The sequence below is a fragment of the Eupeodes corollae genome, chromosome 2, assembly GCF_945859685.1.
Source record: "Eupeodes corollae chromosome 2, idEupCoro1.1, whole genome shotgun sequence".
In the NCBI taxonomy this organism is placed as follows: Eukaryota; Metazoa; Arthropoda; class Insecta; order Diptera; family Syrphidae; genus Eupeodes; species Eupeodes corollae.
In genome coordinates, this window is record NC_079148.1 from 132228694 (window position 1) to 132252306 (window position 23613).

The following is a 23613-nucleotide window of genomic DNA, read 5'->3' on the forward strand; positions in this document are numbered from 1 at the left end:
TAGGCTGGTTCATTATTAGACTTGGCGCTTTCAAAATTATGTTAAGGGTGTTTGAGTTCGTTGTGTTCAAAAATTCGACTGGTACCAGGAAATTGGTCCTGGAATAAGCCCGGAAATTGGTACTTTCCTTTCAGGAACAGGAAAGTGAATTTGAAAGGAGGTGCACATTTCTGTTATTGCATTGACTGGAAATAACTATAAATTCGCGTAGTACGGCTAAAGAACGCATCTCTGTACTTCAACCATAGTTGGTCTCGAGGCTTAATGCATATTTCCATGTTAATATTTGTATATTCATACTTACATGAGTATGTACAAAAATGACTAAACAATAATATTTAAAGTTTATATTTATTGCTTGATTTACAATTTTATGGTAATAATTTTATTTCTTTGCTTTTCAGGAAACAAACGATCAAAATTCCAAATATTAAAAAAACGTCTACACAAAAATAACACTCAAAATGGGCGAAGTAGGTGAAGTTATACCAGAAAAATCAGAAGTTGAACAATTACCTGCCACAATAACAACTCTTTCGTCAAGTGTCAACATTGATTCAACAACTGTAACTTCTGATGCATTAGTAACTCCATCCGCCCAACAAAATGGTGATGTTGTCAAAGAGGTTAAAACATCGCCTTTAAAGCTGATGGTCTCAGAGACCGATGATGAAGATTCACAAACGAGTTGTGGTGACAATCAAAGTGACACCAAGGCTGGAGGCGAAAGTGCCACAGCCAATGGCGATGCTGAAACCTCACAAGACGAAAGCGAAAGTAGACGGTTATCTAAAGATGATGTCGAAACAAAAGACTCGGCACTCGATAACGGAAGTGAAGAGGATGATAATGAGGATGAGGTGTCAGAAAAGTCTGAGAAATCCGAACAGTCAGAACAAACTGAGAAAACAGAAAACACAGATGTGAAAAAGAATGGCAACTCAACTGAGAACGAAGAGGAAAGTCAAGATGATGCAGAATCAGAGGCACCAACAAGTCAGGACGACGCCGAAGAGGGTGAGGATGGTGATGATGGTGACGACAGCCAAGATGAAACATCTCAGTCTGCTACCAACGATGAAGAAAGCCAACAATCAAGCCTGCCCGCCACAAAAACGGAAAAAGAAAAAATAGTAGAGAAAAGTGCTCCAAAAGCTGTCACAGTCACTGGCACCGAACAGAAAGTTAATGGAGATGTAGTAAAGCCAGCGACAGTGCCAACACCAACGGCAGCGCCAGCGCAAGTGCAGGATGATGATGGTATTGTCGATTTGGGAGAATCGGATGAGGAAATGCCAATGGCAGATGAAACGCCAAAGCAAGAAGCTGAAGAAAGTAATCCTCTTAAGGTGCCCGAACCCACTACATTAACTGAGGCGACAAAACCGAAAAGTAATTCAAATGACTCCGATGGTGCGGTTGTTATTGGTTCAGATTCCGAAGCTGAACAAGAAGACACAAAAATTCCAGCGCAAAAGACTCCTCCTGCACCTCCTGCTCAATCACCCGCAGTAGAACAACCTAAACCGCCTCAACCCCCAAAGCCTGACGACGATGATGATGATTGTGTTCTTATAGAAGACGATAGTCCCAGCGAAGCTTCGGAAGCCGGCAACAACGTTTCTGGCATACAAAACAAGAACTTGGTAAAAGTACGTGACTTCGCCTCATTCGGAGAAGAACAGAAAAACGATGATGCTCAGCCATCGCCTAAACGTCAAAAAACATTTCATTCTCCTTCAACACCGCAAATGGCACAAATCACAATCAAGGATGCACGTTCTCTAATGCCAGGAACGCCTAACACCTCCCAGCCAGCGTCTGTGGTCATCCTCGATACAGATTCTAACAAACTCGCACCTCCTCTACCTCCAGGCGGCATTTACCCGGTGAATATTTTACCAGCTGGACCTACGAATCAAGCGCAATCAACAACGGGGCCAAAGGCTATCCCTACCATGCCCGTAAGTCCAGCCATTCCCGCCTTACCAACAATATCGAACGCCAACCTTCTGCCTGGTTTGACAGACGACATGTTCGTTCTCGAGGCTCCATCGTTTATTGTCCCTTACATTTACGAGAAACCTCCATCGGACAACCTGCGCGAAATTGTCACCCAAATCGAAACAAAGTTTGACTTGAAAAAACAACCCAATGCCCAAACAGAGGATCTTGATTTGGATTTAGAAGAAGATGGCAAAGAAAATGAAGAATCTTCTAGTAAAAAGAAGAAAAGAAAGCGTGGCAACGGCGACGATTCCTGGTCGGAATCTGAAGACGATGATGACGACGACGACGATGACTCAGACAACGAGACTCGTACAAAAGTCCTTATTAAGGAGGCCAGTGATGACCTGAAAACCATCAAAGCCGTGATAAAGCCAATTCATACAGAAACTGTCTCATCAACCGCAGGAACACCTACAGCAGGCAACAAATCCCAAACGGGAACAGATAATTATTTCGAGAGCCCCTTGGGTAAATTCTTCATAGACATTGGTGTTGGCCTGGTGCAGGAGTTTGTCCAAGCTGACTTGATTCGTATACAAAAACGCAAGATGCGACGTTCGTTGGGCAAGAACATAACGGAGATTGAAAAGGCAATTAATGCATTGAGTGGTAACTTAGAGGCTAGCAAGAAAAGAAATGCTCCGTTTAAGTTCAACATCAAACGTTGCGAGTTTTGTAATTTCAAATCAGAATCTGCCCTGGCAATGGCACACCACTACGAGACGCCACACATGAATGGCGCTATGTACAAGTGTAACTTCTGTACATACGAAGTGAGAAACTCCTCAGAGATCGTGTACCACATGGAGGCGATGCACAACATCAAAGCCAGACTCTTTAAGCACTTGCCATACCATCAGTGCCCGAATTGTGGATTCGAGGACAACGGCAAGGCTAAGTTGGCCAGACACGCGCCAGTTTGCCAGAAGAAATTCCGCCCAGAGTTAAATTTGACACCTCCACACGATTGGGAGGCTCCCGCCAAGATACCCAGAATTAAACCAAGACATGGATTGGTCGGAACTGCTACAGCTTATCAGGTAAAGGTTTTTTTTAAATATTTCTTTTTTTTATTATAATTTATAAATAATATCTTATAATAGGCTATGGCGGCACAAGCTGCAGCTCAAAAAGCAGCGTTGGCAACAATACAACAGCAACAACAGCAGGCGCAACAAGCTCGTAACATACAAGCTGCTATGGCCAGTAATAATGCCAACAAGGGTATAATGCGCGGCCGACAACAGCCACAACCGGTAAAGTCAACTCCAAACGGTGGAAATATGTTGAGAGGAACTCCCGTTCGGCCAACAATGCCAACTGGTATGGTATTACCAAACAACTACCAAATTGCAGCTGGACAATTGATTCAGGTGAGTTGATTTGTTTAATAATTGCGCGTGTGTGAAGGATGATGCTTAATTCATTTTTATTTCGGTTTTGTGTGCTAGAAATTTTATTAAGCAAGTTTATAATTAGAATTGGTAAAGGGGACCACGACTAACCACCAGTAACCATAAAACATTACTTATTCATCTATTGTGTTGGGAAAAATTGCTCATTTCTTCATCATAGTTTTTGTTTAAAAAAAAGTAGGCTAGAAAAATTTCAGTTTAAAAAAAAAGTTGGCAAAACAAATTTTATAAAATTCCTCTGATCATACAAATACGTTTTGAGTTTTTTTTAAAGTTATTATGATTGTCAGGCACTAAGTTTCAAGATGGAATCATCTATTGAACATAAGATAAAATGTAAAACGTTGTCGAAGATCTGAACACTTTAGTCTTTCACCCTACCCCTTACATATTTGCCTTAGCATTCATTTCTATTGGAAAAATTAAAGCACATCGAAAAGTGTTGTATTGAAAAATGTTTGCGCTCCCGAAAAACAAAACATCGTTATAGATCTTTCAGGCAGCTTTAGGGGAAGCATTTGCTAGGTTATCAGGAGCCTGATTATGAGGTTCGCGGCGGATCGTTTTTAATTCGACCTTTCAAATTCGACTCGCGTCGTATTTCTTTATTAAGGAATTCACGGCGCACAGTGGCCTGTTTTGACTTTTTTGGTTGCAAAAATCATATCACCTAAGCGAATAAAAATATTGCTTATGTACATATTTTTTATCTTGAAGGAAATTTCCAAGGCTATAAAAAGTGAGTTTCATAAAAAAACAGTTAACAGAGTGTTTCAGAAATTGGTGTTAAAATAAGAAGTTTTAACAAAGGTGATAAACATAGCTGTATTTTAATATGCAAGCGTCAAAATCATTTTTTTAAGTAATCTGAGTGAATTGAAACAGTAGAGCAAAAAGAAAAAGGACCAATTCGAATGAAACAGTGGGAAACAAGTACTTTTTGTTTTTAATTTTAAGGCATTTTTTTCAGTATTCAAGAGTACATAATGTATTTTGGTGATATATCAAAAGTTTTACACTTTGTTGGAAGATGTCCAGTTCTTAAAGAAATAAAAAGGAACACTTTTGATAGCGAAATACTGACGCAAAATTAAGTTATACTCTTGCTTAACAATATGGAAGTTAAAAAATGATATCAATTCTGCAGGATAGTTCTTTTCTGAAGAAGTAGAATTATAAATGAAAGTTTTTAAATATATTATTGAGCTGTTATGTTTTGCAGTAAAGCCATGCTTTTTTTTGTAAACCTTATAAAACAAAATTTTAATCAACGTTATGAAAATAAAAACCAATCTAATCAAAAGTCAAACAGTGGAAAAAGAAATAAAGACCAAGCAAATTAATATATAAACACTAAATTTCTTGAAAACTATCATCTAAGTCCGGGAAAATGTGTAATAAACTCATCATTTCTGGAGAGTATCGTTTTTTCAGATCTTTTTGGATTCTCACATGCCTTAAGGAAGTAATAAGTGGAGCATGTTAAATAGGTACTCATTCTGCCGAATCCTTGAAACATTACACGTATTCTGATATCGATATTTCTTGTAGTTTTTATTTATGCATTCCTTGGCTACTTCTGACAATTCTCCAAGTGGTAGTGATTGATATTCAATGATATTTTGACTAGGAACTAGGTGTGAGTAGTTTTTCAGGATATTTTTGTGTTAAAAGCTCTGCTGTTTTCTTAGTATACTCCCCAAATTTAACTGCATTCACTTCTTCTCTGCAATTCAAAACTTTCAATATTACTTTGAACCTTATTATAACTTCTTCATTGACTCCATTTATTCGAGCGGTTGCATTTGACTGTTCAAAAAATCTTCTTGCAGTGTTTCCGTCATTAGAGTTTCCAAACCCTTGCTTTGGTTTATCCACATCAAGGCCAAGCTCATCACGAAAACACCTTTGGATCTCTTGTTTTATTCTTTTGTTCCGCCTTCTTCTTGTCGAAAAGTATACGCAAGCTTCAAAATAAATTCCATGCATATGATTCTAGCGTGTAGTGGAGAGATTCAATATTGGTAATTATGTTCGTCCTCAATTGATTCATCTTTATTGAAGTCTTTTTGCATATCGATCATGACCGCGTAGACTATGTAAAATTTTATAACAGGATTAAAAAAATTAGCTCTAAAACTGTTGAAAATCTTACGTAATAAACATAAATCAAAAATGATTAACATTTTAAAAAAAAATCATCTTTTTTAAATCATACTTCCAAAGAATCTTCCATGAAAAAAGAGGATACAAAAATGACTGACTTCATCAATTCAAATCTTACTAGCTCAGTTCGATGCAAAATTACGCAGTTGATCTTTTGGATTTATGTTAAGGATTCTGAATCAGTTGAGAACTAAGCACCACTCTTTTTCAAAAACATTAAATTAAACAATTAAATATTTTTTTTTAATTATCGATCTAAAAAATAGCAAAGCATATTATGAAAACAAAAACGAAAGGCGTTTCGAAGCCCTTTTTCTAGTTTTTACATTCAAAGTTAAAAAAAAATTGAATAATTTTTTCAATTACTCGAGCCTCAAATATTTGTGAATCCAGTGATCTAAAAAGTTTTGCATTATAACCCCTCTCGAAAAATGAATATTGCAAGCAGTTTTACATAAGCGGGCCACTGTGCGGCGAATCAAAAATAGTTCTTCCTATATTCCAGTGATTTGACTATTTCTTCCTATATTCCAGAGATTTGATGGCTTTCCACAAATCTCGTTTTGTTTTGATTGAATTTGTGAAATTTGCGGTGATTTATTCAAGTATTAAAACACAATATAAGAAAATTAAAATAAAGCTAACTAACATTTTTATATATTTTCAATCAAAAAAGAATCTACGAAATCGAACAGTGAACACTCTTTCGCCTGTGAAGTTACAAATAATTATAATGTCGAATAAGGTACCCTCCCTATTTCAAACATATGTTTTTGTTTCCATTTGAAGTGTCAAAGAAAAAGAATAATTGAAAAAAGAAAACTGTTGAAACATAAGTTTTATTTATTTATTTGACTTTATGTTTATGTGTTGGTTTATTTTTGGAAGCTGAATCCAATGAGCTAAGGGCGCAAAATAAAGAAAAAAGGAGAACATTGCAACAAGCTATTCTCCTCATCTCAGTGTTGTGAGTTTGCGTCTTTTTTTATTTTTCTCTTTCAATTTTGTAAACATCTTCTAGTGTTCGAGAAACCCTTTTTAATGTTTTGGTTGTGTCCTTATACAAATTTTCTGTTTTGTTAAAAGCTGAATCGGCCTTCGGCGTCTGGTCCTATTTTCCGCTGAGTTTTGGTGATGCTAGATTGTCGTCTTTTTTGTTCATCAACGAAAGCGGTAATTGATGTGGACGATTCCGCAGTCGGCACTTGATGTGCTTCCTGCTCCAAATGATGCAGCTCCAATGCCACTTACAGAGCTGCCAATATTTGTTAAGGCTATCACAGCGTTCTCTAAAGGGGTGAAAGACTTTTGCCTGCACGGTCCTCCACCAGTACCCGCTATTTCTTTTTTATTTGTCGAGAGTTTTTTTTTTAATGTAAGACTTATAGTCACTCCAAACCTTTAAAATATAATAATGAAATATGTATACTTAAATCACAATGGAATCAATGCACAAAATCACGAACATGCTTTTTTCCATCCACCAAAATACCTTTGCTTTGGTTCCAATGACTTTAGCTGATTGGCCAGACCTTCCCAAAACACAGTGTCATTTTTGTATAGTTTTGAGCTATGTCTGGATATTCGCTCAGCAGAGTTACCATTCCCTCATATTGCTGAGCGCTTGTTTTTTCGTTTTGCCTAAAAACAAACAGTCCATTATTAATAACACAAGATAACGAAAATAAAGTTAATTTTTGTATTACTTACATTTTAATTAACTATTTAAAAAAAAACACTTTCCGCAACAAGAACTTGTCGAAAGACTTCGGTAAATTATGTTTGTATCTGTCAAGAATAAAACCAAACAAGTCATTGCAAATCATCGCATGTCGGAGAGAATGTAATACCTTGAAACAAAATGTCTCCGATTCGGAGGAAATCGGAGAGAATTCCGATCCGACGGTTACCTCGATAGGGCCGATTGTTTCAAAAGCTAACTCTATGTTAGGTTTCCTAAAACGGAATTCTTCTGGTTTTAAGGACCCATACACACTGAAAGCTATTTTTTGTTCACTTGTTCGACCATTACTGGAGTATTGTTCTGCCATTTGGAATCCTGATACTAAAAAGTTGATAACAAGAATTGAAAATATCCAAACAAAATTTGCTTTAAGAAATTTTAATTTAAATGCTTACTCTAGGCCCTAGTTCACACAGGACTGTAGCGCCACCTTAAGTTAGCTTACTCAAATCTTGATTATAAATCTAGATGTCTTTTGTTAGGGATGTAAACTCTTGAATCAAGGTGTAGAATGTTTATTCGTGATATTCTTTTAAATGACGTTGATTACGAGTTTTTGCTTTCTTTGGTTAATATTTATGCACCTAGTCCATCTTTAAGAACGGGAAATTTCATATTTGAATATCCTTATTCAACAAATTATGGCCAGCTTGAACCTATTTCCCATTGTTGTAAATTGTAATATGTACTATAATGAACTAGATATATATCTTGCAAGAAATAAATTTAAAAATTCATTATTAACATTATTGCATAGTAACTTCTCTTAATTGTTCCTATTTATGTAAATTAATATATTTATTAATATTTAATATACAACGAAATTTTATATATTCTATAAGCAAATCTGTGGATTAAGTATCGTAGATTGAATAAATAAATAAATAAAAAAAAAGCTGTCGGTTCCAACTCGCCACCAAACATTATGAGATTTCAAATACGCCTTCGAATTCGTTAATTGGTCGAATTCAAAACGAAAAAGGCGAAAGCAATAATTGACAAATGGCAAACTCGCTAGCAAAACGATACCCATAATCTGGCCCAGGATTATAAAAGAAAAAAACATACAGACGCTTTTAGTAAAAACGAACTTTTGTGGATATGAATATTGAATACCTCCTTAAACACATTACAATCAAGTCTGCACACTGTAATGAGTGAAAAATATTAAGCCTGGTAAAGCTTCCACATTCGTGTAGTGCGGCGTAAAAATGAATCGCTTTACTTAAGAGTCTGAAATAGAGCTCAAAGATATACTGATGAGTATTCCTTGTACTACGGGTGTTACGGTTGAATTGCTTGATAGAAGGAATACAACTCGCTATCAAACATGGCGACGGTGTTAAAAAATTTTAAATGCTTTGGCTGGACAACAGTCACCTATCATTTTCAGAGCTCTCTTTTGAATTCTGTCCAAGAATCGTGCGTATTTAAGGCACATGCCTAATATGAGAATTATACTCAATTTTCGGACGAATAAAAGCTACATAGGTTACTGCATGACAAGAACTACTTTAGTAGGTTTTGTCAATTCCTCGCAACAGGCGATACCCGTGCAACAAAAAAAAACGAAAGTTGCACAGGCAGGAACTGAACCCAATACCTCTGGCATCACAGTCCTAGAATATTACTCCAAGATACAAAATTCCTTGCTTTGCTCCAACCACATAAAATTTAGGAGTTGGAAATTTTGTAAATTATTTATTTAATGACATCCCACCATCGTTTGGTTTGCCTTTAAAACGGCCTTCACAAAAATAACGCCATTTTCATATGCTTACTAACCATTCTAACTGTCACAACATTCCATTAAAAAAAATAAAACTTAAAGGAGAGAGAAATTTTAACACTCTCTTCATCATCAATTAATCTTGATCTGAATTCAATTTTTAAAAGAATCGTAACTATTAATGAACGCCAATAATTTTATTTGTCCACGTAGGTTACGGGTTCGGGTATAGCGATCCTGCCAACAACCCATAATACCCTAACACTGCAGGTAGGTTCCGAAACGCCAATAGTGTGGTTCCGATTCATGAATAAATGAAAAAAAAAAATATTGAAAACTAAAAGCTAGTATCTCAACACCAAAGTGTGTATATTTTTTTCGATTTTCTTTTCTGTAAATTGTTTGCTAGCTTATTAGTTTTTTTTTTGAATTAGAAAAAAAATGTTAACCATTGTTCATTGAAAATGTTTTTTTTTCTTGTAAAAATTTCAGGCAGCAAATGTGGGGTCAACTAAAAAGAATCAAACCGGTCAACCAAGCATTTCAATCACACCTCTACCTCGTCAAAGTAGCTCGCAACAAGCTCAATCACAAGCCCAAGCAGCTGCTGCTAACAAAATGCCACCAGCAGGAATGAAACCAGGACAGAATTTAAGTGGGAACAAAGCACAGTTTGTTATATGTGAAATATGTGATGGTTATATTAAGGATCTTGAACAGCTGCGAAATCATATGCAATGGATGCACAAAGTCAAGGTAAAAATCACTTAAATACAAAAATGATAGTTTGGTTTATAAATGGTAGATGTTTTTCTTTTAAAGATTCACCCCAAAATGATCTATAATCGACCGCCTTTGAATTGTCAGAAATGTCAATTTAGGTTTTTCACAGACCAAGGTTTGGAGAGACATTTGCTTGGCTCTCATGGTTTGGTAACAAGCTCAATGCAGGAAGCCGCTAATAAAGGCAAAGATGCTGGTCGATGTCCTGTGTGTGGAAGGGTAAATATTAAAATTTAATTGTTTCCCAAAGGAATTTTATTTATTAATTTGCATCTTGTTTTTCCTCAATCAAGATGTATCAATGGAAGTTGCTTAACCATGTATCCCGTGACCATCATATGACCCTTAAACCTGCACACCTATCCTACAAATGTACGGTGTGTACGGCGACCTTTGGCATGTACAAACAATTCGAGACACATGTGTACACCGCTCATAGTACGGTTGCCAAAAAGGCAATGGATGGCAAAAAGAATAACGCCGGCAGTAGCAGCATGACAAATAACAGCAGCAGTAGTGGGACAAGTAGTCGAAGTGGTTTGTCAGCGGCAAATGATACTTTGCTTAAGCCTCTTAAGATCAACGATGAAATTACAATTATTCCACAGCCGGCGTCTAAAAATCGATCATCAATGAATAATATAGAAAGTCATGTTATTGGTAAGTTTTTATTTCAGCATTTTCAATTCCAAAGGGTTCTCAAAATATTATTTTTTATTTATTTACAGATTAAAAGAAAACCTCGTTGTAAGAGTGTGTAAATTCACAATTAGAAATCGGCCATATGAGTGCTCTCCAGTCGCTCCTCTCAAAGCGACACAGGATTTCTCAAAGGAGGACCTTCCTCAGATGATTATTTGGCCGATATGTATTTGCAAACATTCGTAAATTTATATTTTTATTTCATAGACCTCCGTTTTTTTTACAATTGCTTAAAAAGAGAAACTTGTAATGTGTAGAATAAAAACAAAACAAAAATAGTAAATTTTGCATATACCTAATTAAAAACAAAAAAACAGCAAGAACTTATATACAAAATAGACTATCGATTGGTTTGCTCGTATTTTGAATGATTTGAATTTTTATTTCATTAAGTACATACAAATAAATATATCTTTTGCTCTTTTATGTTCATCAGATCAATAAAGTAACTTTTAATTCTCTTTTTATTAGGAATATAAGATACTGTTTAGGATTATTCTATTATTATTCAAAACAAAATACTATTAAAAAAAATAATAAACAAATCCCATTTGCAAAAAAAAAATGATAAAACAGAAAAAAAAAACAATGGGTACCTCTGTAATATAATTATTTATAATGTAAAGATATTTTTTTTTAATACAAAGAACAAACATTTTTTAACATTAAGAAAACATCATTAAATGCACATCCGCAAAGCATTTGTTTCTCATGGTGTAGCATAATAAATATATATATATATATATTTAAAAAACGAAAGAAAAAAATATATATATATAAATAAAAAAAAAACAAACAAAGAACTTGCATTAAATGTTAATACAAATTAAACAAAATCTAAATTTTTAGATACACAAATGAAATACGAATAAAAGTTATAATTATTATAACGATAAATAAAATAAAAAGGAAAATTACTTTAAACTACTGATTTTTGAGAATTATTTAATAAAAATAAAATTAAATTAAATATAACAGAAAAGGACAATTTATTTCAAATTAATTTTTAGTGCATAAATAATATTATTATTAATACATATAAAATATATATATATTTAAATTAAAACAAACAAAACAAAATAATTCATTGTAATAAATTTGAGTATAAAAAAAACACAGCGTTAGGAAAAAAATAAGAAATAAAATTTAATTAAAAATGGTATGACGGTATCATTTTATTTCAAAAATAAGGAAAATAGTTTTTGGCTCTATTCTTTTTACATGGTCCTATTGGTAGATGCTTTGAGATTTTGATATAGCCACTGGTTAGAAATGAGGACAATACTATTTTATTCAGCCTTATTGGGAAATATTTTTCCTTCCCGGGTGCAAGTTCCTACTTTCGGGAACTCTGTACGGAATTCTTTTTCCTTGGAAACAAATTTTGCCAACATGAGAATAATACTTTTATTTTCGAACATAGTTTTGGAATGACAGTCAGTTGTATATTTTCGTCCTAGACCTAATCCTTAATTAAAAAAAATATTAATCGATAAAATGCAACGAAGTTTTTGTTGTGTAAAAGTTTTTGAAACTCGAGCTTTGCTTTAACTTCCTGCATTTTCATCACTTCCATTTCAAGGTTGTGCAGTAGAGGTTTCATCCAACATCGTCTGAAACTCACTAATGTTATCATTGGACCTGTATGTTTTCTTGAAACGGTATTCCATTTCTTTTTGGTGTCGCTTTATTGCCTCAACTGCCTATTCAACTTTATTGCAGAGTTCTTTTTGGATTTTAATTTCTCTTTCCGAAGCGACATTACAAGTTATGCCTTTTTGTGGCTTTTTTGTAGGACGAGGAGTTCTATTTCTAGTTCTGTTTTCAATGTTCAGCTGCTTGGATTTCACTTGAAGTGATTTTGAAGTTATAAATTCCAATGATAGTTATAACTGGGGAGTTAGTGGTTTTTAATAATTTTGCCTTTTGTTAATAGGCAAAACACAAACTTGTATTTATTTATTTAATCTACAAGCTACATGCTCAACAGATGCAAAAAAGAAAAAATACATGTGTAGAAATATACAAAAAATAAATAATTTACAATTCATGATTAATTCCTTAAAAATAAATAATGCAAATCGTTTTTGAATTTGTTTCTAAGCCATGTTATGTCTATATGACTAATTACTTCGTAGAACTCAATAATTGACCTTGAAACTAGGGCCCTACAATGTAACTCGATTCTACAATGAAATTGTTCGAATTCGAAAAATTGGTACTATCACTATGTATCTATTTGACTACTTTCGAACGAACGAGAATCAAATAGTTGTAGTAGTGACAACACTATATTCTTATGAACTTTCGAATAAATGTGGAACTACGTAACTCGAAAGTAGAATTAAAAACAAGGCAAAATCGAAAATAATCACTCTACAACAAATGTGTTTGCGAGCGAAGTTTTTTTTGTTAAGGTGTAAGTAAAATGTTAAATATAAGTTCCATCTACCACCCCAATTGCACGTGGAATTCGTGATTTTTCCAAAAATAGCGTTTGAACTTTCGTTTCTCTCCTCATCAGCGGGCACAAGACTCTTTCGATTGAGGCCAAAACTTCGGCAAGTAGTTATCTCATGGTTTGCTGTGCAATTTCAGCGTTCTTGTCACCATCGATTTGGTTTTGGCAATATCCTGTTGCCAAAAATTTCAATTCTGCTGATAACTTAATGATAATCGGAACAGCATTTTGTCTTCTGCGTGTAGTCATGTCGGATGATATGGTGTTAAGTAAGAACATAAACCCGTCTTTAGAAAAACGATAATTCTTAACAAAACCAAAACAAAAGTATATACATATGTACGTATTTCTCATTAATAATGAGTTCAAACCAAACATTCTACCATATACATACATATACATCTATGTATGTACAAACCTTTTTCCATTCAGCTCCATTATGTTGGAATTATCTCTTATGCTTCTGCGTTCAATTTGCTCGTACCGTTCATCATTTCCTTGCAAATTAAACCAAATTCCAACGATTTCCTTTTTTGTAATAATTATTCTTGTCCAAAAATTGTATGTTTTATTTTTGTTTTTAAAACTGTCAAACACCTCGATACTCGTTCGAAAGTAGAACATTTTTTGAAAACAAGTTGGTATAACCGGCGTTCGATTCTACTTTCATACGTAGTACGATTCAAATATAGAATCGGAAATGAGTTTCGAATAGAATCAAAAGTAGAATCGAGATACATAGTAGGGCCCCTGGTTATAATTTGTGAAACGATTCTGAACTTTCACAATTCTATCCGAAAATGTTTCTAGAAAAGGATTGAAGATGACATCTGCATACTCAAGTAATGATCTATGTAACTAATGAGTTATATAGAGATGTAAGCGTATAGGGATCCGAAAAGTCATTTGAGTTTCTTTTAATGAAATCAATCATAGAGTTGGCTTTAGCGACAATAGCATCCATGTGCGGAACAAATGTAAACCTGGAGAATACGGAAACTCATAAGTTGTGAGTTTTCTAGAGACAGAGATAGCGAGGTATTTCTTGACATTAACTTTAAGACAGGTAACCAAACACCAATTTGATAAATGATCGAAGAAATCAGCATATAAATATGAGCCATTGGCTGAATTTTATGTTTTTGCAAATATCATCGATTAAGATTATAAATAAAAGTGGGCCAAGATGACTGCCCTGGGGAACTCCTGAGGTACATTTAATAGACCTCGAGGTTTCATTGTCAAGTTGTGAATTTGAATTTCTATACAATTAATAACGAAAGAGGAAAAACTTGCGAGATTAGTGACAGTTGATTTACCTGAAATAAACCCATGCTTGGCATCACTTACATGTTCTTTTACAAAAAAAATCCAGTTTGAACTTTCGAGCAATTAAGGAATTGTGGAAAACTTACAAATATCTCTGTAATTTTCAACATTATTTTTCGTACCAGACTTATGAATTGAGATCAGAAAAGAAGATTTCCATTCGCCCAAAAATATTGCGGACGATAAAGATAAATTGAATATAATTTGTAATGGAAAGAACTAGAGCATTTTTTTTAAAGTTGACAAGAGTAGGAATTCCATCGACACCAAGAATGTGATTGGGTTTAAGATTCTGAAGACCATTTAGTACATCAGGGAATGAGCCAATACCTACTTTAATATCTGAAAGAAAAACCAAGTTTCCCTGTGAAGTTGAATAAATAAAAAAACAATCCAATGGGGTGGCGCAACAGTCCGTTGTGAACCAGGGCCTAGTGACTTACAACTCTCAACCATTCCTGTGTGCGAGTACTATTGTCAGGAATGGAAGGGACCTACAATTTTAGGCCGAATCCGAACGACTAGTTTGAGAAAGCACTTTTTCATGACAAGAATTACTCTTGAAGGAATTGTCAATTCCTCGCAAGAGGCAGTACCCACGAAAATTATTTTTTTAAATTAAGGTGGCACAGGCAGGGATTGAACCCAAGACCCCTTGCATGACAGTCCAACGCCCTTTTTTTTTAAATTCATTTTTATTAATTCATTCTTAAACCTATCTTAAAGCTAGACAAAAATTCATAAAACTAGCCTAATTATCCATAACTTACAACTAACTTAATGGTCCCATACGGACACTCTAAGTTAAACTATCCTCTGGATCTATTTGCGCTGTCCTGAGTACGTCTCTGTTCTCTTCAGTTCTTTGGAGTTTAAGACACGGAAGGTCACTATCGTTTTTTTCCTGAATATCTTGTTGATTTTGGCGAACATACTAGGGTCACTCGAATTAACTGACCGGATCTTGCGGCCCCAGTACTTGTTAATTGATAGCCTGTAGTTCTCCTTAATCAACAGATTGACATTTTTTATTGACGATTTCAGTGTCCTAACCTCCAAGTCGTGTGGGTCTTTAAGTCGTCTGTACAAGTTTTTGAGTCTTGTCAGTAAGCCACTCTTGTGCCTACGTATAGTGCGTCAATTGTCGCGTTTCTGTAAGCGTCCATATGGTCCCGTTCTTTGTACTTTGGGATTGTCCGTTCCATCGTTCGTTTTATTGTTTCGTCCATCTGTTGTAAGTGTTGGTCAATTTCTGTATTTGTCAGGTTTCTGTTGTTTGGTGGGGCTATGTCACTCGAACGAAGTTCTCTCGCTAGGGCATTGGTGAAACGAGGCCAACGCATCTTACTGTAATTGTAAGAATGCGTTGCAACGTATTCCTCCAACTCCACGCGTTCGTTCGGAATCTGCATTACAGCAGCCAGTCCGCAGTGATCACTGTCGTACTCGACTGTCTGTAAGCAGTTTCGAGGGTGATTACCCACTTTGTCCGTTACTGTCAGTCTGGTGTCGTACAGCAAAAGATCCAGAAAGGAGCCGCTTCTTGGATACGATGGCCTTTCAGTAGCCAGCAGGTCGACGCCATATTCAACGCTGTAAAGATTCATCAAATTAAAAAGATGATTACCTCTGGGATTATTATGTTGGTTTCCCCAATCTTCATGTTATGCGTTCAAATCACCGGCTAAAATGAAATAGTTTTCTTCCAAGCTCAGTTTAAGTTCCCTAAAAACAATCTCGAGTTCTGATGCAAAGTAAGTGACTTGCGGAGCTCCAGCCGCATAAGCCGCAATCATATACATCCGCTTCCCTTGAGCGAGAGAGATGCATACAACGCAAACTTCTAGCGTATTGAGCTTTCGCAATTCATTGTTGTATATGACTTTATAATTAATGCCTTTTCGTATAAAGAGAGCGACACCGCCCACTTGAGTGGAGTCGGGCCGGTCTCTTCTTACGATATTGTAATTTTTATGAGTCAATTTGTGTTTGTGATTTAGCTTAGTTTCGCTAGCCATAAACACATCGAGACTATAGTCTTTCAACAGTTGGAACATATTGGCTCTTCATTCAATCCTAATCAGTGAATTTACATTCACAACTAGGACTTTAAGACGCGTCTCCGGCAGCGCGCCCATTATGGTCTAAATTGCGGCAGGCCAGGCAAAAAAGAGTAGAGATGATCTACCCTTTTGCCTTGCTCCTTTATCTGAATTTGCAGTCGTGTTAGTTGACCTTGAATGCTCAACAACAAGGCTACAATGTCAGGCAACAGGGGAATTTGGGGCAACCGTTGGTGGAGCCTGTCTCGTGTTCCCATTCCCTGACACCATTTGGGCGTAGAAAAATTTGGGGTCTACGAATTTTTGTGTTGGAGCCTGTCGATCTGATCGACTTCTTTCGGCTTTTTGGCTGGCCTGTTTTTGCTTAATTTCTTGGACCTTAGGGCAACCCCTATAGTTAGCCGGGTGCCCTTGGTTTCCACAAAGGACACACTTGAGTAGGGTAAAATCCTCAACCCGCTCATTCCCCAGCTTACATTCTCCTTCTTTGTGGGTTTCTCCTGACACAACGCAACTGCATATTGCAATTGGCATTGGCATGGCCAAACCTCTGGCACTTCGACAGTCCAACGCACTAACCATCATGCCACGGGTACTACTGCAGTTAAATAAACTGATTCTAAAAATTGAGCAAAAAGATTAAGAGTTTTAATAATGTCAGTAGAACTATCTTAAATTCATCGTAGTTGAAATGCAAATTGTTTTCCTTTTAGAATTAATAAATCTCCAGAATCGTTTCGGATCACTTTTCAAATTAAGCTCAATATTCGAAATATAAATGTGCTGAGAGCCATGAATTCTTTACGAAGTTTACAAAATGTATATTTGTCGTCTAAAGTGTTTGACGTTTTATACTTGGCAAACTATTTATTTTTAATTTTGTTCAAATTAGTCAGCCTTTTGTTATACCACGGAGGTTTTGTGATATTCTTTTTTGCCCTATAAAGGTCCAATAAGCATATCTTCAAGTTTGGGTTTAAATATTCAATATTCCAGTGTACAGTTCCAAGATAATTATCAAGTTCAATGAAGTTAGATTTTAAGAAGTTAAATATCTATATAATTGGATTTCAATATAAAATTCTTATTGTGGATGAATTGTTTAACAAACTGTACGAACAGTATCTGTGATTGAAACTTTCAATTCAACTTGTGATTAAAAAACTGAATCAAGAATTGTATCTAAACAATAAACAATACTATTAATTTGATATAAGTTTAAAGCAAATATATTATCAATAAAAGTTAAATTCAGAATTAATTAATTATCCGGATATCTTATCTTTCCTTAACTTTCAAAAAAATCTGTTTTGAAAAATATAAGTTTAATCGCGAAGTTCATAGATATGAATAGAAGGCACTCCTCAAGCCAGTAAAGAATCAATATTACATCCATTAGAATTGATTGTGTGACGCACTGCTTTACATGCTGGTGGTATCATTTGCCCTTTTTTCTTTCAAAACTAGGAGGAAACAGCTATTACTATAAATAACGACCGCTTTCGATTGATTTATTGTTTTCAAAAGTTATTTAGCTAACCAGCTGCGACAATAGCCTCCAGTAAGACTTTTTATACAGCATGCTTAACTATCAATTTGGTGAAAACGTTATTCCTAGAAGTGGTTCTGTTAACTGGCCTCCTTATTCGTGATACTTAGCGCCTCACGATACTTGGATACACTTTTGAATATGTTGGGTCTCTCGTTTCTGCCAATAAACCAGCAATTCTTGAAGCATTTTAAGCGGAAATTACTTTTGACTCTATACAGTTTATTGGGAAAAGTAGTGAAAACTGAATGGACTATATTATTGGTAAGTCACGGCGGACCTACTCCGAAAATTATATTTACAAAAAAATGCCATAAGTAGAATTAAGAAATTATGGTGGAAAAACATTCGATCGCTAATGTCTATAAATAAATTAAATTGAAAGTATTTCTCAAGTAATCGTTTTGTTATTAATCAAAAATATAAAATATAAAAATCATTTTAATTCTCAAATCTTCAAAATTCTTAAGTATAAAGAAATAATTTTTGCGGTTTTCAAATGTCTAAAGAAAACAAACCACTTTTGGAGAGAAGTTCTTATGTCCCCTATATACTTCCCGAATGGAAAAACGAATGCAAAAGCGATAAGCCACGTGTATCTACGCCTACAATAGTTCAACTTACAAATGAAAATGCATCCAAATATTCTGATATAACGTCACATGTGGGTTGGAGAAGGCGTATCGATTATGCCCTACAAAATATTGAGACCACAGATAATCAAGATCCCAATAAGTTTGCTGGCTTGTTAGAAAATGTTATTTCCACAGTTATTGTATTGGCCAGTAATGGAAGTATTCCAGATGAATATCTAATCAGCACTTATCTATTTCTGAGAAAGGTTCGTAATGAATTTGGGGAAAATCCACCAAATATAGCGTCATTTATGGAATTCTTGAAAACAAAAGCATCAGAAAAAGTTTTATCCATCATTCAATCTGTTGAAGTATCAGAATTAAAGAAATTGCCTCCGAACTTGACTATCACTGCAATATCCAAAAATGTCTCCAGACAAAGCAAAAATAGCACTGATCAACAAAATTTTAACTTTTCTGTGCCACACGGACAAATATTTTAATTTAAAATATTGTGAAATAACACAGATATTGTTAATCAAAACTGTTTTTTTTTTTATAAATGACTTAATAAATCTTAGATTTTCGTCCATGTTTCGTTTCTCGTTGGTCCCTTTTAATTGCCCAGCAGTAATCCGCTAACATATTTGGGTTCCATTTGCCCTAGTACCGCTTTTCCATATTCAAAATGTGTTGATGGAACCTCTCACCGTGCTCGTCGCTGGCAGGCACTAAATTGTCAGGAAAAAAATCAGGTAGGAGTCTAAAAAGTGGATCTTAAGTGACATGTTGCAACCCAAGGCTTTATATGCCATTAACAGCTCCCTGTAGCTGTCACTCTTGTGGTTACCCAACAAAGTTGCAACAACATTTTTAAAAGCCTCCATGCAGATTTTTCTAAATCGTTTAGTTTTGAGACGAGATCCTAATAGTTCTGATTGTTTTTTGGACAAATTTAGATTCCGAACTAAATCATTTTAGTCTCCTTGAGTTATGAAATGTGGCACGTTTGCGATTCCTTTAAACTTAAAGTCGTCCTCCTTGTGAACACATTTACCTGAAGTGGACGCAACTAGTAATAGTTCTGGCAATTTTTTACAACTTGAGACTGGTCTTATAGCCGAAGATAAGTTAAGGTAAATAACAGTTTTTTTTTTCTTGTATTTTATACCGTTTATGTCAGTGAGACAAAAATAGCATTCCGAAACGTGATCTTGATGTTCAGTCCATATCATGGGTACTGCAAACGGCATAGGTCGTGCGCCTTTCTTCCAGTCGCGTCGGTTGAATTTTTCACACACGTTATGCAACATACATAAGGAGCCCAGGATTTGTCTTGATGGGCGACAGAAAAACCAAAACATTGGTGATCACACTCCAACACAAGATTCGTAAAGTTTCGTCTTTGTTTTTTGAATGTCAGTTCTCCGCAAACATAACATAAATAGATAGGATCATTGTAACACTTCCTCGACATGTTCACAGAGTTAATAACAAAAAAATGCTAAAACAAAAAGGTGTTAAAATGCAACCACAAATATTTTTAAAACGGTTTACTTGGAAGCGCTTCTGTTAATTTGCTGCGTAGTACAAGTTTTGAGTTATACCGTACCACAACAAAATGCAACCACAAATATTTTTAGAACGGTTTATTTGGAAGCGATGTTCAAATGATAGACATGTGCAATGTGCATTCAAGAAGACACAAGCGTCCACAGGTTTTTCTCAAAACCAACCTCCGTCTATCAACTTCTACTCTCACCTCCCCGTGGTGAATATCGGGTGCCTAGTACCTCAACTGGAGATTGGGTTCCAACCCCAGTGGAAAGTTGTTGGGGCAGCAAACGAGAGAGGTGGGGAGAGGTGTTTCCACTAAGGCACCTCTGCTTATCCAGGCGGCAGCGGACGAATTCTCAAGATGGAATCAACGGTGGCGACTACAGTTCCAGTAATGTTGAACTACTTAGTGAACACCTTATAGGGCTTCTTCGACATATTCGGAGCCCAGGCCTGTGGTTTATCCGGCTCCCCTTCCTTGGAGTTATACTAAGGATTTTGCCCTCCAGGTTGGGGGTTGTGCGTCGGGGTGACTTCCGTAAAAGCTTTCATAGTTGCGAAGCACCAACAAGCCTCTGATACGCACGGATTTACTGTTGACAACCAACGCAAACGAATAAAGGGCAAAGAACTTCGGATATGCACGTGGAATGTTAGGTCCCTTAACAGACCACGTGCGGCCGAAGAATTAGCGGAGGTCCTAGACCGCTATAAAGCAGATATCACCGCCATCCAGGAAATACGATGGGATAAGCCGGGAAAAAAGAGGATGAAAAACTGCGATATTTACTATGGTGACTGCTACCACGAAAACCAACAGCGCTTATTTGGATGCGGCTTCGTCATTGGAGCCAGACGTAGGCAAGAAGTCTTGAGCTATAGGTGCATCAATGCGCTCCTCATGACCATACGCATCAAGGCTAAATTCAGCAACATTAGTCTGATATGCTCGCACGCCCCCGCAGAAGAGAAAGACGACAACACCATAGATGTGTTCTTCGAGCTCCTAGACTACTACGATATTTTAATATCGTAGCCCTAGCTACGAAATCCTGGGCGATTTTAATGCCAAGCTAGGAAGGGAAGACATCTTTGGTGGAATAATCGGGAAGAACAGCCGGCACGACAACACTTCTGACAATGGATTCAGGCTCATTGATTTTGCTGCGGGGCGAAACGTCATGATAGCCAGTACGCGTTTTCCACACGTCAACCAGATTGACCATATTGCGATCGACGCCAGACACGCTTCCAGCATTATGGATGTACGAACTTTCCGAGGAGCTAACATCGACTCGGACCACTACCTCGTTGTAGCCAAGGTAGCACTTCGGATTTCCAGACCCAAGGCAAAACAGGGAGGTGCTGGGAGAAGGTACAACGTCGAACGGCTACAATCGCCAGAGATCGCCAAATCCTTTTCCGACCGAGTTACAAGTAACCTCTCTCGAAGTTCTTAACCGCCAACACAATGTATCGAAAACCAGTGGCAACAGTGCCAAGATGCAATCAGAGAAGCCGCTTTTGATATACTGGGTTTCAAGAAGCCACCAACAAGGAACCCCTGGTTTGATGAGGAATGTCGGCAGGCAAATGCAGCCAAACAACAAGCACGCAAAGCGGCGCTGCATAAAAGGACGAGAGCTGCTCGTGAGCTCTATGAGCAGAAGATGCGAGAGGAACGCCGACTTCTCAGAAGGAAAAAGAGAGGGCATGAGAAGCGTGCGGTCGAAGATGTTGAGAAGTATAAAAGCAGGAATGAGGTTCGAAAGTTTTATGAACAGGTGAAACGAAATTCACAGGTACATAAACTTAGAACCGAAGGCTGCAAAGACGAAAGTGGAAACATCATAGTGGAACCGCAGTCAATGCTGAGGATATGGAAGGACTTCTGCAGACTGTATAACGGCGACGAAGAACTGAATTCCGCTGTCAGGCAGGATGATCCATTCAATGTAGACGACGAAAGCCAACAATCCCGTCCTCCCGACTTAGACGAAGTAAAGATTGCCATATCTAAGCCGAAGTCTAATAAAGCCGCTGGAGCGGATGGCTTGAATGCAGAGCTCTTTAAAGCAGCTGGAGATAAGTTGGTTAGGAGCATGCACCAACTTATCTGTAAGATATGGTCGGAAGAAAGCATGCCCAATGAATGGAACCTCAGTATTGTTTGCCCGATCCTGAAAAAAGGAGACCCTCTAAACTGCACCAATTATAGAGGTATCAGTCTACTTAACATCGCCTATAAAATCTTCTCTGCCGTAATATGTGAACGTGTAAGGACCATCGTCAACAACCTGATAGGTCCTTATCAGTGTGGTTTTAGACCAGAAAAGTCCACAGTTGATCAAATATTCACATTACGGCAGATCCTGGAAAAAACCCAAGAACACCAAATCGACACCCACCATCTTTTCATCGATTTCAAGGCCGCATATGACAGCATCTACAGGGACGAGCTGTATAGAGCCATGTCTAGTTTTGGCATCCATGCCAAACTAGTCCGTTTGTGCAGGATGACCATGGAGAATTCACGCTGCTCCATAAAGGTTGGAAACAACTTAACAGAACCGTTCGATGTCAAAAAAGGTTTTAGACAAGGTGATGCGCTGTCATGTGATTGAAAGAATAGTGCAGATCTCACACGTTAACACTAGAGGCACTATCTTTCAAAAGTCTGTCCAATTACTGGCATATGCTGATGACATTGACATAATCGGAAGAACTCAGCGTGATGTCAATGGGGCTTTTGTGAGTAATGAGCAGAGGCAGCAAAAATGGTTTTAACGGTTAATGAGGGCAAAACAAAGTACATGCTGTCGTAAAGAAAGGACATACTACACCGACGTTTTGGTCAAAATGTCACAATCGACAGACGTAACTTTGAGGTAGTCTCCGCTGTAAACGCAAAAAACAACACCAGCGCTGAGATCAAACGCAGAATAACTTTTGTTAATCGCTGTTTCTTTGGACTAAGAAAGCAATTGAGTGGTAAAGTCCCAAAGTGTTGCTATATAAGACCCTTATCATCCCCGTCCTGCTATACGGTGCAGAAGCATGTTCCATGACAAAAGCGGATGAAAGCACCATGGGTCGCTTCGAGAGAAAAGTTTTTCGTGTGATCTACGGTCCCGTGTGCATCGAAGGGGAGTGGAGGAGAAGATGGAACGACGAGCTGTACGGGCCCCGTAATCAGGATTCAGGAATCAGGTGGCGCGCACAAGTGGAAGGTTACCTCACCCAACTTGGAGCGCGAAACTGGAGACATCTAGCTAGGGACCGAGCTAGATGGAGAAGTTTGTTGGGTGAGGCCCTAGTTCACACAGGACTGTAGCCCCACCTTAAGTAAGTAAGTAAGTTACTTGGAAGCGCTCCTGTAAATACCGTATCACAACAAAACTGAGGCTTCTTGACACTTGACAATTGTGATTTAATAATAAGACTAGATTGACAGAACAAATTTAGCTATCAAAGTTCGTGGGACAAAACCAGTGTTGACCAGTGTAATTAAAATAATAATTCACACATAA

General features: G+C 36.8%; 2 protein-coding genes across 3 annotated transcripts in view; both read left to right on the forward strand.

Moving 5' to 3' along the window:
* The window catches only part of LOC129944280 (uncharacterized protein KIAA1143 homolog), a 33490-nt gene extending 32958 nt beyond the window's left edge, over positions 1–532 (forward strand). Inside the window, exon 4 of the mRNA XM_056053619.1 lies at positions 405–532. The gene's annotated coding sequence lies outside the window, so the exon portion shown is untranslated. The remainder of the gene's footprint in view (positions 1–404) is intronic.
* LOC129944279 (uncharacterized) lies at positions 465–11711 on the forward strand. Of its 2 annotated transcripts, XM_056053617.1 has the most exons (7): positions 465–3050; positions 3114–3383; positions 9278–9334; positions 9557–9820; positions 9887–10066; positions 10141–10507; positions 10576–11711. In XM_056053617.1, the coding sequence occupies exons 1-7, from the start codon at positions 465–467 to the stop codon at positions 10578–10580; spliced, it is 3729 nt and encodes a 1242-aa protein (XP_055909592.1). In that variant the 3' UTR covers positions 10581–11711. The 2 variants fall into 2 exon arrangements, with proteins under 2 accessions (XP_055909592.1, XP_055909593.1); XM_056053618.1 differs by lacking the exon at positions 9278–9334.
* The last annotated feature ends 11902 nt before the right edge of the window (positions 11712–23613 follow it).